Raw genomic sequence first — 19,226 nt, 5'->3', positions numbered from 1 at the left:
TGGACCTCATTCTCTTCTCTCTGCCTTCTCGTCTATCCTCATGCAGCAGTTAGATGGATCTTTTAAAAATGTCATTCCTCCAAAACCCTATGGCTCATACTACACTTCAGACAAAATTCAAGCTGCTTAACTGTGGCTGCTGCCCACCCCTCCAGCCTCCCCTCCTGCCTCCCCTCCACCATGCACAGCTCGCCGAGCTCTCGCCCCCACGCTAGGCTTCCTGACACAGTGCTGAGCTGCAGGTCTTCACACGGTTCCCTCATCTCTGATCAAATGTCACCTAATCTTCAGAGATGCCAGCAGTGTGGGACAGTCCCCTATCCCTCAAGTAAGTCTTTCTTTATCCCTTTCCCAGTTTCCTTTTCTCCTTAGCACTCTTGAAATTACATGCTTGTGTGCTTGTCTCCGCTTAAGTTCCTTGAAAGCAAGGGTCTTTACTCATCCACAGCACCAGCCATAGCAGCCGGCATGTTGTGGCCACTCGGTGAATGGGTTAAATTATAGGAAAAGATATCTGAAAAGAAAGAGAGAGGTTCCAAGGTGGTCTTTTAAAAAAATTGACATAAAATACTAGAGCATGTTTTTATGCTGATGGGAATGATCCTGTAGACATGAATTCATTAATGCAGGAGCAAGGGGATAATGCAGAAGGCAGAATGTGTGGGTGTGTGTGTGTGGGGGGGTGTAACTGGGAGAGCTTGAAGAGAGAAAAAAATGAGAGGATCTGGGATGTTATCTCCATCAGTTCTATGTAAGACTACCCTTGGAATCCTGGAATCCTTCCCTGCAGACAGGAATGCCCTGATTATGTGCTGAGAAGACCTCCCACCTTGCACCTCTTTGCAGGAGATTTGAGCAAAGGTCTGTTGATGCACTTCCACGACACATCAATGCTTTGCAATAAACACTGGTCTTTTTTTGCACAGCTAAAACATCAAAGCCCCAGAGTGATTAAAAAATAATAGCCTGCACATTTTTCCCCCCAAATACTGTAAACTAAGAATGACATTTTCATTAGTGCCTTTTTCTCTTTCAGGAACTATGTGAAAAACAACATTTGTTTTATGAGTCATCACCAAGAGGAATTAGTGCCAAAACCGCTTCAAAAAAGAAAACCCCAAGAACAGTTCTCGGAGTCTAAAAAGCTGCGGGGCAGGAGACAACCAATGTAGCTTTCTCCGGAGGCCTAGTGGTCTCAAAGCCTTACAGATGGTGATGCAGTGTAAGGACACTTACGAGTGTCTTCCCACCAATACACATTGGCCACTCCCATGTTTTCTCTTCAGTTTCAGGGGAGCTAGTTTTATAGAAAATCTTTAATCTCTACACCCCAAAAGCAACCAGAAAAGGGAGATGAGGTACAAGGCTCCAAGTGATCTCTTTCCTACTCTGAGCAGAATACCAGGTTAAAAATAATACCAGCTGGTTCAGTATCTTCCAACTTTTTTTCAGAGCAGCCTTTGAAAGACTATGAACTAGTGATGCCATTACCTTTTACCATAAGGCTTGTATGCCTAGAGGCCAGCTGTGGCTTTATCATTCAGACACAGAAGTGGTCTGAACATAAGCTTATAGGTTTTGCCTATGAAGACACTACTTGCACTGGGTCTTGTGTGAAAAAGAACCAGGACACAGTGTGGACAATTGCACACATCTTCTGGGTTAGACAGGGTCCTGGTTAGGATTTTAGTGATAATTCCTAATTACAGTTCAACAACTATAGAGATTATACATCTTATTTTATGAATTATGAACTACAATGTAATACAAAATATCCTTTCATGAATTTGATGTTAGTATTATAAAGTATTAAAAGAAACGATTCTGTAGCAGTTGAAAAAAATAAACATTTTTCCATCCATTTTTTAAAAGAATATCAATAGTAAGAAGAATTTCAAAATCATGGGACCAGATTTATTTAGAAGTACCTGTAAGTTAAGACATGAGAAAAGGAGTCAGGCCATTAGGATATTTATCCAAATCTGGAAGTAATTAGGTTTGAGTTATTAAGTCAAGCTTATAAAATTCTCTCTTTTGTAAGGCTTTCATGGTAACTCAACCGCAGTCCATAGTTTCCCACAACTCCACACTCCTCAGGAATATCACTACCTCAGGTTACGGCGTATGGGCAATAATTGATGCTGACTTCCATACGACTGCAGACACAATGAGTGACATCCAGATGATTCCCTCACTGTGCTCTTCTCTATGATCAAATAGAGATCACTGAGTGTACCAGATACTTGGGTTTCACCCACACCACAGTGTATTGCACTCTTCTGTATTTCTCCAGTTGAATTTTAAGACTTGGGGAGGCATTTTACCCATTGAATTTGGATACGATGATGGAGAATCTACAATAAAGAATCTTAAACCACTTATGTAGTGACCCATTAAACCACTAGTAATATAAGCTATGGGAAACACAAAAAGTATTGAACAACCTAACTTGAAAAAGAATACAGAAATGATTAACCTGAAGAAAAGAGAATCCCAAGAGTCAAAACTCCTTTTTATTAGATTGAAATTTTTCTATTGGCCCCGTAACCAACTGTCCCAGTTTGATATAAGGGTATATGATCTACTGCAGTCCCTTGTAATGAAGTGGTAAGACCACAATCTATGTGACCAATAGTAAAACTGCATTATCAGAAACTCGGGAGAATGACTCAAAGACCTGGTTCTGAAACATAGTATCTAAATTAAAATTGGCAGTGGAAGTTATGAGGAAAGGAGATTTGCCATCTCCATTCTACACGGTGTGTTTCATACACCACTTAGAGCAAACGCTGCTTTGTTCATTTGTTTTGGAAGGAGAAGGAAAAAATGTGTTCTGTCGAGGATCAATTTAAATTTATTATGAACCTTCAGTGGAATTATATGCTGAGATTAAAAAAAATCAAGACAGGTAATCAATATGAATTTTCTTTTCTTTGCCAAGCATCACAGATTATAAGATATCTACCAAAACTGTTACATATTGGCTGTGAAGTTCAAATACTGTATATACTTCAGCTATTTCTTGGTTTAGCCCTGCGCTGCAAATGGGAAACTGTTTATAAACCTAGTAGTTTTGAAACTACTAAGTGGTTTCAACTTCAGTATCTTCAACACTCATATTTTCCTTTTATTATCCAGAGCCTATAATGAAACAATTCTGTCTTCAAACTAATTTTTACCCAGTACACCCCCAATTAGAGCTTAATGACTTTTAAAAATAAAAAAGGGGGAATACTGATAATTTGTATGTAGATATTCAGTTTTTATTTATAAAAAAAAAAAAGTACAGCACTTGTGAAAAGCCAGAAGACACCAGACATGCTCACTTCTTACCAGCTCTGACACGTGTAGTAGGTCACCCACGGCGCCATGCCAGGCCGCGCCCCAGCAGCAGCCCCGAAACCAGACCTGGTTTCGGACCTGATCAGATTGTCTTTCCTCCTCTTTCTGAGAAAGCATTTTGATGAGCTACTGACCTACCTATTTTCAAGTCACATGAATACTGAAAAATATATGACATCTGGATCTGCACCCTGGCTATACAATCGTGCTCTACCCCCTCTTCTATAGTTCTTCTCTTTTTTTCCTTTTTTTTTTTCTTTTTTGTGAACATAGCAAAACAGGAGGTCACTTATTAAATTCATTCAATGTAAGTGGAAAACCTCAAGGTTTGAAACTGTCTGCCCAGAACCTGTAACTCTCACTGAATTTTATTCTGTGTATTTTACAAGGTTGCCTATCTTACTGGATCTTCAAATGAAGCAAATGAACACAAACGTAAAGAATGAGAAGTCTGAAAATTACAATCCAGTCCTTCTCAAGAAAGAAAATATAAAAGTTAACCTCTGCCCTCTCACTTATGAGAGAGTGAGAGGCAGAGCAAGGAAGGCATTGGGAAGAAAGACGATAAACATAAACTAGTAGGTATTGTTCAGTGCAGTTTTCGAGATATGAGAAGAAGGTAAGGAAAATGTACTAGAGTATGGAGGTTAAGATGTTACACAAAGGTTTCAAAACATTTCGGAAGTTCAAGGTTTTACTGGAAGATTGTGTTGCAGTATGATCTCTAATAAGTTTTAACTGGGAAGCTAATTTGATCTCCACTCGGCTTTACTTCTAGGTAAGATCACTGTTAGTCATACTAAACTCCTGAACACAGATGGCAGAACGTGACTGCAGTATGAGCCTGAGTTACTCTTCCTGGGCTCACGGGTGAGCCGGAGAGCCACTGTTTCACAGATGCATATTTATTAAAAGTTTAAGAGTAGCAATCCCGTGTACTGAGTAGTCGCTTTTGAGCTTCATTAAATAAGACACAGCCAGGGGAAAGACGTATCTTGCAAAATGGCTTTCAAGTTCAAGTTGAACTCTATTATAATTACACTGTGGCACAGAGGCAGCTTTGGGGCACTTCTTGCTAAAGACAGCACAATGTTTCAACTTCTGACAAGACTCTCAGTTTAGCCTTGAGTCCCGACCTAAGATGATTCCTTTCCAACAACCAGAGTTGAGTTTTTCCATAGTAACAAAGGTACATCTGAGGTACAACCCGTCACAGCTTCTTTCTCATCTTCATCTTGTAGGTGAGAGGTTCCTCTTTTTAAAACTACAATTCTGCAACTTTTAAAAGATAGTTAACATTTTCTATCATGTTAAATTAGCAACATAAAACGTTATGTTTAATCTATAAAGCTCTACTCCGGTTCCCTAGAATTTATATACATGTTTTTATTTCTAATCTGCGAGAAAAAAATTTCTATTTGATATTTGGTAACAGAGCATTAAAAGATACTATACACACGTGGCATATATATATATATATATATATATATATATATATATATATATTTACAAAATACACTTCAAAAAGAAGCCAACACACTTCAGCAAAAGTCTAAGCTTGCATAGATTAAAAAAAAAAAAGAATTATGAGTACAATTTTTGTTAAAATAGAAAATGGGGAATAAAAGTTACAGAATGGATATGAACAGAGATCTTTTCCAAACTTTTATTTGTGCACATTCAATTGAAAAAGATAACTTTTACAGGTTCTTTGGTGCCCATATTCAGCATACAAAAATGTAAAAGACTATTCACAAATAAAACATTAGCTCAAACTGGAAAAAAATAATGACAACAACACAACAATTTAAGGTAGTGCACACTGTGACAGCTCTGCTTATGGGGACATGAAAATTACTGCGAAAATAAATAGAATGTCCATTTGTAAAAGCAGCAATGTCATGTCTTGTAAACTTCCTTTTTATATTACAGCAAGGTTTGAAATAAGATCCAAAGAGACTGGAGCTTACACTGTAGCCGTGAATGAATAAAAGAGTCTATTTCCTCAATTACTGTTGGTCCAGTTTTCCTTTTGTTTTGAGTCCAATGTGCAGCAGGTTTTCAAAGGTGCTCAGTTAGGGGTTCTAACCAATTAAGTGATGAATTATAAAATTTCTTTCCTGCTTTCGAACACAAACGGGTAAATCTGCTCCACAGCAGTAGCAACAGCCTTTACATTGGGCCCTGGAGCAAACACAGCAGAGGAAGGCCGGGGTGAGAAGAAGCAGCAGAGAGCGCTGAATTCCCAGAATTACAGACACCCAGGGAGTTTAGAATGTCGGGTTAAGTGTCTTCTAAAAACAATCTACACTTACATAATTACACACATAGAGTAAGAACCAAGAGAATAAGGGTTTTTTCTGGACAATTAACACAAAATGATGATATTCATCTTGTTCTGGGCACCACTGAGAAGAGAGTATATAAAAACCCTCACAGATGCACACGGAGAATGCCAAGTGCTATCACAGGCGTATTAAAGGAAGGGATGACAAACGAGACTAGATAAGGCTTAGCCTCTTGCTCGCTGTTGTCTGGCGTTTGATTAGGGTACGACTGAAGCTCAGGGAGGACCAAGGATCCCAGCAGTGTTAGACAGAGCTGCTACCCAGGTGCTGGAAAACCTGGGGGCTGTTACAAACCGCATGGTCTAAACGTCCCCCCAAATTTACCCCTTCAGTATTCATGTGTTTACTACTAATCTGGCCATTCACCCTCACAGCTTACTCTGTCAATTAAAAAAAAAAAGCACAAAGGAATGAGGTGATGCTATATATTAGTTAATCCATATAATGCTTGGAATGACTTTAAAAAAATGTAATCTTTCATCTAGACAGCTAGAAAAAACGTAAAAAAGGACAAGGAAAAAATTTCCATAAAATTGATTTTGAATAAAAATGTCTTTTTTCACTAATGTACACTTACCTTTTAAAAGATCCTAAAGGTGTATATACGCAGCCACTGTGACCCCTTTGGAGGAAATGACCACGTCTTACCCTGGTCCGCCCCTTCCTGACTCACCTCAGCCCGTCCACACAGTACAGGGCTGTGTCCACGAGAACCACTCAGTACGCGTCTGCTGAATCGTTCACATTCCATAGGATATTCCAGATGTTACTGTCCAATGCATACTAACTGACCAGGTCAATGGTCTTCAGCTTGCTACTGCACTGTTTCATTATTTACTAACTTAATATGTATTTTACATATGCATTATTTTATTCCACACTTAGGGAGTTATCAATAGATCTTGGGGACTCTGTGAAATCTGGGCTCCAAAGTGTGGAAGCAGCGAGTCAAAAGACAGAAATAAATAGACTTGTTCCCCACTCTATTTTTAAGATTCAGGCCATGACCCTAGCAAAAACCTTTAAAAGTCTCCAAGGAAGATATCAAAATCCATGAATGAATCAAAACTAAAGCTTTTTCGCTGAAGGTTTACAGGTGTTACTCAATCATTTTTAGTTTCCTCTAAGGATTGAAGGAATAAGAAGAAAATTCAAGGATACTATAGGAATTTTCCTTAATTCAATTCTGCCAAAGGCTGGGTGGGACTCCCAAGTTAACATCTCTGTACAATTTATAACCACAGTACCATTAAAAAAAAATCACCCTGCATGCTAACGCAACCCTTTGACATCTATGCCTCGTCATCGGAAACCACCCCTTCCAAACAATTAAAAAGGCTCAAAAGATGTAACAAAAAACACATTAAACATAACAAATAAGTACCGATTATATTCAAATACTTCACTTATTTGAAACCTCCATGAAGTTCATAAAATGGGTTTCTCTTGAGTATTTTAAAAGCAAGATGTCATAAACTTAAAAATTACATATAAAAATATATACTAGAACATTCTTAATTTCAAACGTTTGGAATCTATCCAAATGCCCATGAACAATGTATTCACACATTGGGTACTAAACAGCAATACAAGAGACTGATGTACAACTGCACGGAACAGTACAGATGACTCTCAGCAAGATCATGATGAAAATACAGCAGACAGACACACAATAGTATTTAAAAGCAGGCAGAACTAATCTCCTGTGTTAAAAGTCCTGAGACTGGCTACCTGAGAAGGGCAAGTGACTGAAGGGGACAAAGCAGACATTATTTTCTATTTTGGCCTGGACACCTCTTATCACACTCAATCCATAAGTGACAAGCTTGATGTCAATGTCATAAAATACCTGTTACTGTGATACTTCCCGTTGAAAAAATCTGCAATGTAGCTCTCAGAGATTTTATCCGGTAGCACACAGCAGGATGAAGTTCAGGTTCGTAACTACACACAGAAAAGCCACAATTAATCTAAATACTTATAGGCTGACAGGTATTTTCAAAATTGGTAAGTTGTCTTGATTCTTCAAAGACCTACCTGGCATGAGGTCTATTGTTCTTTGTGAACTCTGGCAAACGGATTTCAAATGGCATGTTACACACGGCCAAAACATTAACAACCTTAAAATCTGTAAATATTACCTTCAGGAGAGAAGTAAAACCAATGAATTACTTTGAGACAAAACAAACAATCTGCTCATCAGGGCAATCTTAATCATTAAATTTCAATCCTTAAAAATAAGGGCAAACAAGATAAAACAAACACTTAAAGCATGGATTTAATATTTTAAGTTACCAGGGACTCCTTAATACTATAATTAGAAGGGTGTGGGGGGAAGGCTCAAAAACTGCATTAAAAAAATGAAGTGTGAGATAACTGCATGATTAAAATAGTACATCTGGGGTCTTCTGAATTTTATATTTAATTTTTTAAATGGGATATTTAATCTACTGGGATAGGAAGGAGAACAGTGAAGAAAAGGTTAAAGCTGAGTCCTCCTTGAAGAGTCAAAATGGAAAAGCTGTCATTAAAACACAAAAAATAGTGGACACTTAGCTCCAAAGGCCAGAGTTTTTCTTATATGCAGTAAGGTAAAATGACATTTCTGTGTTCAGTCAGATGTTTGTTTCTTTGGGGAGACAGAATGAGGAACAGAGTGATAAGGTTTTTTTTTTTAACTCATTGGGATTTCTCTCAACACTTCCAATGTTATGCTAAGAGAAAAGGGTCTAAGGCTAAAAATAATGTCCTCTCAATGTTAAACACTTCAGCCACTCCTACCAATATTTTAACGGTATCTTGTTATCTTTTCAACTGTTCCCAGCAAAACTACACATCTGAATGAACTAAGCATCCACCATCTCAGTACTGGCACAAGGCAGTGGGAGAAAGTCACAAAGCGTGCGAGGTGGCTGCACTGTCGATCACGGCTGTCTATGCTGCACTCGGCCACCACCAACACCCCGACATCATCATCCTGACACTGCATTCTTGTGAGTCAAAAACAGGCTGTTTTTTAAAATGAGAAGTGAAAAATGTAGAGTTGAAAAGGAAGTTCACTTGTAAGGAACAAGTCTCTCTATGGGAAAGGGATCTGGGAAAAAGCCAGGATCCTTTACAAACAGCCACAGGGGCAAGTTTTGCTACTAAATTTTTACGCTGAAGGACAGTATAATAAAACCCAGAAAAAGGTCAATCATAAGAGGACTTTCTGTGGGGATTTCTTTAGCCCATTAAATGAAAAATATTAACTTTACAAAAATAAATCACTGAATATTTGCAATTTGGATATTTTTTCGAAAATGTTACCTGAAATCCTAGTTTCTGGAGACTGCGGGCTAAACGCCTGGCACCAAATTTAGCTTCTTCTTCACTATGGTTTGAAAGAAAGAGAAAGGTTACCAGTTACCCAGGAAATAAATTTTATACTGAGGAACAAGGCACCCTGTACAGGTCATTTTGTTTTTAAGTCTAGAAAAATGTCCTTTCCATGAGGGGGAAATTAAAAAATTAAAATTAAAAACCCAAGTAACATTTACCTTGTTGCTCCAGTGCAAATAATTTTTCCTGAGGACCAAATTGTAGCTGTAATTCTAGGTTTTCTAAGCTTCATTAATACTTTCTGGAAAAACAAAAAACAAAAAAAACCAATAACCTGATTACATAATAAATGTTACTTTTCACACACAGCTCTGCTCTATGTGGTCATTTTAATGCTTAAATACTACTGCAAGCTTACCCAAGACTGAAATAACTGTTCTCCAAATCACTCATTGTGAAATCAAGAACTACACTGAACACAAAGAACATGTTAATCCAAGAGGACATGTCATTAATTAAAAATTCAAGGTCTGTATAAACCTGTCACCCTCTAAGACTTGAAATCAATGTACCACTGTAGGAACACGTCCTCTCATTCTGCTCCGTTCACACAACTAGAATTTGCACTTTGCCCGGATCCTCAAACGCACTGAACTTGTCCACACCTCAGGGGCTTCGCAAGGCTGTTACTTCCATCTGGAATCCTCTCCCTTCAGTATTCTCATTTCATTCAGGTCTCTCACACCTGATGTCATCTCCACAGAGAAGCCTTTCCTGATCATTCAACCGAAACACCCATCCCTTCCTCGCTCTCTGACTTCTAACCCTGCTTTATTCTGTTCCTGGTTCCCATGACTATGTTATCCTGTGTCTTACCGCTGAGATGCCTATCATGTACTCAAGGTCGACGTGCAAATCATGAACGCGGGAGGAATGTTGGAGCTGGAGATATAATTTTAGATTGTCCATTATGCATAAGAGAGAGAAATGTTTACTGGTTAACAAATAAATGACATTTCTCCTTAAAACTCTTGTGACACTTTGAATTCCTCCCTTTCTCTGACATATGCCATATTATCAAACTAGGAATTAAATCTGGGGAGACAAAGCTTACCACAAACCCAAAGTAAAATCTGAGCTAAAACACATGATAAAACTTCATACATAAGTGGCTGAGTTTATTCCATGTTTAATTGTCCTTCACTACCAGCTTGTCCATCAACTCAGATTTTTCAGTTAACCTGCCTAGGAAAAATGACTTCTCTGCCCCAGGGATGCTAAAGTTCGAAAGCAGCAATAAGCCTTTTTCTCTTTTTAGATGTATTTATTCCTTTCTTAAAGTGAAGATGGGATTATGGATTGAAAATCTCTGTGACCCACTGATATTTTTAATTGAATTTAATTCATCTTTACTTAGTTTATAGTAATAAGAACTAATGAAAATTGACGAAGGTATACTGGCATCTGATTTTTAGAGCTTAAATATTTAGAGCCTTTCAAACACATTCTTAATGTTTATAATAAATGTGTAAGATACTGTCATCAATCTTCATTCCATAAAAGCCAAATGAACGCCCATTGTATTTTATGTTAATCTCAAAACACTAAGGTTAAAAGCAAGTTATCAGCTTTTATTTTAAATATTATAGGCTCAATAAAAACTAAAATTTAAAATGTCCAAGTGAGGATATGAACCATACTGCTTTCTGTAATTTGTTACTGAAGAATATCAAGTACCTCAGCTAATTCAAAAGGGGTATGACAACATACTACAAAAATTACAATATACATATTAGGGTATTTGTCTATAGTTCTATTTGGATAAGCATACATGGAAGTATCAATGTCCCTTCTTCAAGAAAAGAAACTGAGAGAACAGTAAGTCTAGCAGCTGGTGAGTTCTTTGCCAAGACCTGGAGACTAGGATCTCCAACAGATGCCACTGCATGAGAGGGGAGGCCACTTCTACAGGGCTCCCTGCAAGATCACGTACAACCAGCATACGGTAAGGTACTCATAAACCATCTGTAGAATGAATAACTTTTAGTGTATCATTCATGGCTCTATAAAATTAGGCTATGTAGCACACATGACAAAATTCAGATACTTACTCCAACATCACGCTTATAAATTACATTTGCTCCCTCCAAAGCAATCTTCCTTAAGTTCAAATGGCATCTTGTTCTAAAAACACAGACTACATTTGTAATTAGAATGTCCAATGCAACATCACTGTCAGCATCCATTGGGGTAGTTTAAAAACTTAGCTTCCCACCACGAAGTTCACATCCTGAGAAATAAAACAAAATAAAATGATTAAACTCAAATGTTCCGTTAAATGTTATTTTTCAAAAATAATCTTAGAAACTAAAATGCAGGAAGTGAATCTCTATTATTTATTTATCCAGTGTTACTCGAATCTTGTCCCTTCTTTTCCCCACGAAAAATGTCACTTTTAAAAAGATAACAAGTCATAAAATCCTTCTGGACCTAACTTTCATTCCTTAAAATTAATAAGTAACTTTTCCACACCAGGAGCTTGCCAGACTTCCCTCCCGCGACTCGCCTCTACAACCACCGTGCTCCAAGTGCACCAAATTACGACGATTCTCCAAAGACACCACGTTCACGGGCTGAACCTTGTGGTCCCAATGTCCAGCCACTGATGCTATTATAACCCACCTCATACAACCAAGGGCTATAAAAAGGATAACCCATTTTCCCTCTATTTCAAGTAGAGCCGTTAACTTACTTAAGTTTAAAGAGGCAGCAATATTAATTATAACACCTATTGACAGACTTCTCTCATTCACTAGTCATTCATCCATTCTTCACTTACTGAACATCTCTATACATTGAGGATACTGGAGGAAAAAGGAATAAGACAAAGGCTTTGTGCTGAAGGAATTCACAAACCTTCGTGTGTGCTGACAGCGCTAACAAATCGTTACTTAGCACAATATCATTTTTATCAAAGATCCCAATCTTCCAAAATATGTATCTTTTCAAAACTATGACAGGAGTATTTCTACACACAAACAAACAAAAATGACCCCTCGTTTTTACTAAGAATGTGATTCACATCCTGCTAAAACAGTCGCTCTTTGACTGGGTTTCCACATCTTAAAAAATAACTAATGGTAATTCAACTCACCTACCCCACAAAGAGAAAATCAGCAAATACTAGTAATAATATTATAATTATCTTTATAATTCCCTGAAGCCACAATATGAAGAACTAGTATTCTTGATAAGGATTCAAATTCTTGTATGAATGTGAATATATGAATATAAACATATGAAAATATGAATTACTTGAAAAAATGAAGATGTCAAAAATTTCAATCTTGTTTTTCTGTCTTTTGGTTTCTGATAGGACCCAATGTGAAGTCAGATCAAGGCTTTTAGCACCTCTACAGGATCATGTAGCGTTCAATTCTGTGCATCAATTATACCTCAATTTCACTACATTTTCTCACTCTGTTGTTTTCAATCTGCTTATCTTTTTGTTTTTCTGTTCTTTGTGTATGTTTGAGCAAGCTCAAATGATTTTTATGTCCAAGAGGAGGGACGGGGTGGCAGCGGGGTCTGAGGGACAGATACACAGGTGGGCAGATTAATAAGGAGAGCACAGAAGCAATTAGCAGTGCTGATCTTATGCAGCAGCCTGTGTGCCTGACTCGCCACCTACTAGCTGTGAGGACTTAGGCAAGTTATACAATCTCTCTGTGTCTGGGTTTTATCAGCTGTGACATGGAATGGATGGTGACTACCAGGTAGTGCTGTGGGAATTACATAAAATGAAGAGTTTAGCACATACAGCTAGAAATAGTAGCATAAAATGACAGTGATTAGGATAAGTTCAAATTAACAGGCAGAATGGAGGTTCCCCAGCATCACTTCCCATGGTTACAGCATAACCCAAATACTGAGCCATCTGAACACCACCAGGTTTTCTGCTATTTTCCTATTAAAATTGGGAAACAACTGTGAGGTAGAGGCTCCCAAGTTGATCCCCCCAACATCCATCCCACCATTCCTTCACAATGAACACAACCCAGATATCTAGCTAGGTGCACTGTGGCAGAAATAAAACACTATATATTTTAGCCTCCCTGGCAACAGATGCAGCCAAGACCCTTTTGCCTTTCTGCCCTTCTTCATTCTTGCTGCCTGGAGTCTAGATTTGACAGCTGGAGCTCAAGTAGCCATTTGGGTTCATGAGGTTATGAGTAAGTATGGAAGAACAGTTAAGACAAAAGCAGCCTGATTCCCTGATACTGTAAAACTTCTTCTTACCTCTGCACTTTCTAATTCTAGACTTCATGAAATGAGAGAAAAATCAATTTCTTATCTTACAGCCCCCATGATGGACTTTAAGTTATATGCAGCCAATGATATGCATCCCATGATAGGGGCTACAAAATGCTCTATTTAAGGAGAAATTACACATGAAGAAACTATGTCAAATTTACCCTTTCACAGAGACTTTCTACATCAAACAGGCTCAAACAAATTGACTCAGATCCACTACTCTGAGTACTAAACTACTGAACTGTCTGAGGGAGAATACATAAAGTAAAAACAAGTCAAAAAAGAAGGGGTAAAATAAATCTTTGAGAATGTAAAGAAACTTTGAAATTAAGTCAAAACCGATGATTGTTTCTATACATCAGATGCAACTTAAATTCTAAAAATGAAGTCATGGGCACAGATCATCGTAAGTTAGGAATACTCACATTTTAGAAGAGTAACCTGCAAACAGTCTCAGAAGGTATCACTGCTTTAATAGGTCTTAAACCAAGGATATAATATAAAGACGTGAGTACTTAAAAGAAGAGAAAAAAGAGGCAAGGCATCCTACATGAAAGACCCCACATTTTGAAGCAGTACTAAAAAAAAAGAAAAAAAGACCCATTTGCAAACAGTTTATCTATCTCGTAAAAAGACAGTATTGAATGTTAGCAAAGATTCACTTCTTAAAGCTAAACACTTCATGTACCTTTTAAATAGGATAATTCGAATGGCAATCCAATGAAAGAGACAAATCTCAATTTCTACAGTGCGTCTGACAGCCTATCATACCCCTTTTAATTCTGAGTGAAGCTATATCATTTATCAATGGGTAAAAAAGTCTGAGTAAACTTTATTTTCAGCATTAAAGAGGAACTGATTTCCCCTAAAAGTAGTACAAAAGGCTTAGATTATTTTCCAAAATATACACATAACTTTTTAAACAAAGTTTAAACACACACACACACACACAAAAACTGCAATAGGGAAGATGGGGAAAACTAATTCCCATCAGGGAAGAAATATTCCAAATTGCTTGTAACTATTATGGTACCTATAGTTAAATATCTGGATCACTTATTTCATCTACTAAATTCTGAGCTTCTTGAGGTCAAAGACTACAACTTACACGTCTATACACACCCACAGCTCAGCACCATATCTGCACATAGTAAATGTTCTGTTATTATTTGGTGAATGATTGCTAGAAACTCCAACATGTCAATTCCTAGCCTGTATTAAACTTCTCATCTACCTAGAACTCCAAACTATTTCTTTTAATACTAGAGACAGAAAAAACTAAGTTCTAGCAAGCCTGAAACTTTACCTCCAAAGACACTTACTTTCATATGAATACAAAAGAGCTGAGAGTCTTTTCTCTTCCCTACAAGCCCCTGAAATGCTCGAAGTCCATGAACACTCATTTGGAGTATGCTTTATTTCACGCAGATTTATACACAAACATTTAAAAACTTGTCTGTATAGTTCCAAGGGAAATGGGTTTAAGCAATTCCACAAAAAGAACAGTATTTCAAAGAGGTGTTTACACTCACCAAGCTGTTAAGCCTAACACTACAGCATGAAATATTTAAAATATACAAAAGGGCAAAAATGAACATCTGTGTACCCACAACCCGCCTTAAAAAATTAAATGTACAAAACAACTAATGTCTCCTCACGCACTTCTCCCAAATCACATCCTCATCCCTTCCCTCTGGATGAAAGCTCTACCCTGAATTGTGTTTTATCATTCTCATACATTCCTTTTAAAGTTACTCCATATATATTATATCCCTGAACCCAATTAAGTCATGATTTAAAAAAAATACACTGATGGATTTGGCTTGCTAATATTTCATTTAGGGTCAATATGTCTATGTTTGTAAGTAGAATTAGCCTATAATATTCCTTTCCTTATCTGGTTTGAGTATCAAGGTTATACCAGATTTATTAGACAAATCAGGCTGGTTTCTTTCTTTTCTTTCTTCTTCTTTTTTTTTTAAATTTTATTTCTCTGGAAGATGGTTCAGACCTTATTTGAAAACTGTCTGAACTTGTTTCTCGTTTGTTTCCTCGATGGATTTAAAAAGACTAAGTCAATTTAAGAGTTTTAAGAGATGATGTCTTCTATTTCTTCTTGAGTCAGTTTTCCTAAATTATATTTTCCCAGGAAATTTTCCATTTCTTCTAAAATTTAAAAATTAATGGCACAAGTTTTCACAGTTTTCTTACAAATTTTAAAACCTCTACTTTAGTATACTTACCTCTTCTTCATTATAGTATCACTTATCCCTGCTTTTTTTCCTATCATCAATCTTCCTGAAAGGTTTTTCTATGTTTCTTCAAAGGACAAATTATCGGCAGTTAGTTGATCCTCTTTATTAAATTTTTTGCTTTATATTCATCATTTCCTTCCTTCTACAGAGCTACTCTTCCTAACTTCTTGTACTGGAAATTAGGTTGAATGCTTAATACTTCAGTTTTGAACTTTTTCTCTTTTTTCAAATGAACATTTAAGGTGATTATAACCAAGTGCTGTAGGTATGTCTGAAGTTGGATACACAATGTTTTCATTATCCCTTGACTCTAACAGTATGTAAGTTTCCATTATTATTTTTCTTGGGCTAATTAGTTATTTATTTAGAAGTTCCTGGCCTTTAGAAATAAGTAGTTTTTAAGTTCACTAGTAATGAGGAAGTGCTAATGTAAAAGAATGAGATACCACTACTTACACTGGTAAATATCAAACATTGCTGGTGAAGGTGTTAAGTAAACCAGCATTCTTTCATAATTTGGTACAAAACCTTTTCTACAGGAGATAATCTGGCAGTGTGTATTCAAATAATTCAAAATATACATGTATGTTGAATCGCAGGCAATCATTAAGAATACAGCTGGAGGAACAATTCAATGGAGCAAAAGTATAAATAAGATTATATATTGCAATTCTATTAACAATAGAAACCTACATGTCCATCTAGAAGAGACTGATTAAATAAAGTACAGCACAGTCTCATATAACAGACTGTTGAACAGACTTTATAAATTACAACTACATAGATGTAGATGGAGGCCCACAACGTAAAAACAACAACAACAAAAAAACTCTGATAAAATTCATTTTGGTTTATATATCTATGTATGTGCTTATATACTTATACCTCCAAAATTTTAACAATTACTCTGTTCAGAGAGTTGGTACCAGAGTGACCTTTTTGCCGGGCGGCAGTGGTGGGGGAAGTTAAAGGCTTTATTTTGTTTTTATTCATTCTTCATATTCATTATTTTTGGGTTTTTTTTAGCTTTTTTTTCTTTATTTGAGGTACAGTTGATTTACAATAATAGTATGTAAGTTTCAGATATACAACACAGTGATTCAAAATTTTTAAAGGTTACATTTATACATACTGTATAATTTATACATTATACAGCTATAAAATATTGGCTATATTCCCTGTGCTCTATAATATATCCTTGTAGCTTATTTATTTTATACATAGTAGTTTGTACCTCTTAATTCCCTACCCTCATCGTGCCCTTCCCCCTTTCCTTTCCCCATTGGTAACCACTAGTTTGTTCTCTGTATCTGTGAGTCTTTCTTTTTTGTTATATTCACTATTTTGTGTTTTTTTTTTTTGGATTCTACATATAAGTGATATCATACAGTATTTATCTCTGTCTTACTCATTTCACTAGGCATAATACCTTCCAAGTCCATCCATGTCATTGCAAATGGGAACATTTCATTCTTTTTTTATGGCTAAGTAGTATTCCATTGTGTATGTACACACACACACACATCAGAATCACTTTTTAAAACAATTTTTTCTTCTATTGTTTTGTAGAGTCTAAATTTTTAAAACAAATATATATTAGATTCACTCTAAGAAAAATTAATTTCAGTTTAATTAAATATAACTATCCACAATTTTCCCATTGCCCAAGGCCTAATATTAAGACATGGTTTAATAAGGTGATTTCTCCTGTTTCTCAAGTAAATGCCTAATACGAGTTTGTCAAATATTTCCTCCTAATAAAAAGCAAAATTGAAAGTTGATGCTGTCTTAACTTCAGGAAATAACATATTTCTCGCATTGTATTAAAATACACTATAGAAGCTGAAGCAGCTATTTCCTCTCTCAATGATTTTTATAAACAAGTGGTATTTTAGGTCCCTCTGTCCTCTTTCTAGTGGTATTCATACTGCAACTTTAAAGCATCACTTGGAAAATGTCGCCACCTCCTGGCTTTTAAGACAAACTACATCCGAGACTACTACTTTTTAAAAATTTTCCACACCAGAAAAGATTTCAACTAAAAGGGAACAATAAACACTGTTATAAAAACAAAGCAAAAATAACTCTAAAATCTAATTAAAAGCCAAAACAATAGAACTAAATAAATCTGAGAATACAGAAAAGTAGACATGCTACTTTTAAGTGTATGCAAGTTGCATCTGAGGATGCACTCACTGTGGGTGAGTCCTCAAAGATTTAACCACAGAATTACTGTCCATGATTTGAGAAATGGTGGGGGTGGGGGGAGACTGGATATAGACCAATTTGCAAACACAGTGTGAACCCAGGTGGTCTCCTAGAGATCATTCATGCTACAAATAAGACATGCCATCCAAACTAACCTCATATTCTTTATAAAGCTCCCAAAATAGCAGTGTAGGAAATAGACATTCTGTGCTCCTGATTCCAACAGACTGCGTCACAGACTCTTAACACATGCCTGTGACCAAGATGGAGAAAAGCTAACATTCTGTCTTGTAGAAAGAGGGTGTTCTTGCACATCTGCATAAACCTTACAAAAGGGGGCGCTGACCTAGTGTTTATATTTAGGTATGAGACACTGGGAAGTTACCTCCCTTCTGTAAGTCTTAACTTTCTCTTCTGAAAATTGGTGATAATATCACTCCATCTCCCAGGGTGCTTTTAAGTATTAAACATGATTACGTCAAGTACATAGCACACAACATGTGTTCATTAAATGGTGGCTATTAGGTCTAATACAGGTTCACAGGTAGCAGAATATTGTAACCAGATAGTATTTTTCGAATTGACATAAACAAACCTTTTGAGAATAGTCACATTAACAGATAGAAAAAACAGAGATCCTAACAAGTTAAGCAGAGGTTGGCAAACTACAATCAATGGGCCAGGGCCTGTTTGTTCTGTAAAAAAAAAAAAAAAAAAATTTACTGAAACATAGCCATGCTCATGTGTTTTCATGTGTTTATGTAATGGCTATGTGGCAGAGCTGAGTACTGAGTAGTGTCACAAAGCCTAAAGGACCCGTAAGGCTAAAATGAGTTACTGTCTGGTCCTTTAAGAAAAAGTTCCCAGAGTCCTAGGCTAGCCCAGTGGGGCAATATCAATAAAATAAAATGTAATGCTAATACATGTAAAGCTCACATTTTTATTAAAGTGAATAAAGCATCTGTATATCATGGTCCTTGACTGGCTCTTGGTTTGAACAGAACAGCTGTAAGAGGAAATTTGAGTGTGATAAGATGATACTAGGAAATTACTGTTAATTCTGCTTGGTGAAATAATAGAATGGCTATGTAGATGATTATGCTTATTTTTTAGACATATATATTGAAATATTCAGGGGGTGGGCAATGTCATGTCTGTAATTCACTTTAGGATACAGGAATTTTTCACCATCTGAACTCTGTAATGGATAGATTTGGATAGTTTCAGATAATTCCCTCAATATCTGGAATCCTGCCATAGGAACCAAACAAATATGGACAATCTATTCTGAACACAGAATAGATCTGGAGAGTGGGTCTTAACAATCATTAAATCTAGGCGAAAGGATATGTGGGTGTTCATTACACAGTTCTCCCTACATTTCTGTTTGAAAATTTCCATAATAACTTTAAAGAGTTGTTTAAAATGAAAAACATTT

General features: G+C 36.5%; 2 protein-coding genes across 8 annotated transcripts in view; one reads left to right on the top strand and one right to left on the bottom strand.

The window, feature by feature from the left end:
- The window catches only part of SLC2A12 (solute carrier family 2 member 12), a 55,388-nt gene extending 51,582 nt beyond the window's left edge, over positions 1-3,806 (top strand). For all 5 annotated transcript variants that reach the window (XM_032484963.1, XM_032484960.1, XM_032484961.1 and 2 more), the window contains one exon: positions 1,037-3,806. In XM_032484963.1, coding sequence (XP_032340854.1) covers positions 1,037-1,172 — 136 coding nt within the window. In that variant the 3' untranslated portion in view covers positions 1,173-3,806. The remainder of the gene's footprint in view (positions 1-1,036) is intronic.
- Positions 3,807-4,349: 543 nt separating this feature from the next.
- The window catches only part of TBPL1 (TATA-box binding protein like 1), a 30,680-nt gene continuing 15,803 nt past the window's right edge, over positions 4,350-19,226 (bottom strand). The window contains exons 2-7 of one of the 3 annotated variants that reach the window (XM_032484972.1): positions 11,123-11,301; positions 9,230-9,312; positions 9,000-9,063; positions 7,728-7,831; positions 7,540-7,634; positions 4,350-5,526 (exon numbers count right to left, since the gene is read on the bottom strand). In XM_032484972.1, coding sequence (XP_032340863.1) covers positions 5,447-5,526; positions 7,540-7,634; positions 7,728-7,831; positions 9,000-9,063; positions 9,230-9,312; positions 11,123-11,257 — 561 coding nt within the window. In that variant the 5' untranslated portion in view covers positions 11,258-11,301 and the 3' untranslated portion in view covers positions 4,350-5,446. The remainder of the gene's footprint in view (positions 5,527-7,539; positions 7,635-7,727; positions 7,832-8,999; positions 9,064-9,229; positions 9,313-11,122; positions 11,302-19,226) is intronic. The other 2 variants (XM_032484970.1, XM_032484971.1) reach the window with 2 other exon arrangements.

This window comes from Camelus ferus, chromosome 8, assembly GCF_009834535.1.
Source record: "Camelus ferus isolate YT-003-E chromosome 8, BCGSAC_Cfer_1.0, whole genome shotgun sequence".
In the NCBI taxonomy this organism is placed as follows: Eukaryota; Metazoa; Chordata; class Mammalia; order Artiodactyla; family Camelidae; genus Camelus; species Camelus ferus.
This window is presented reverse-complemented; position numbering and strand designations above follow the sequence as displayed.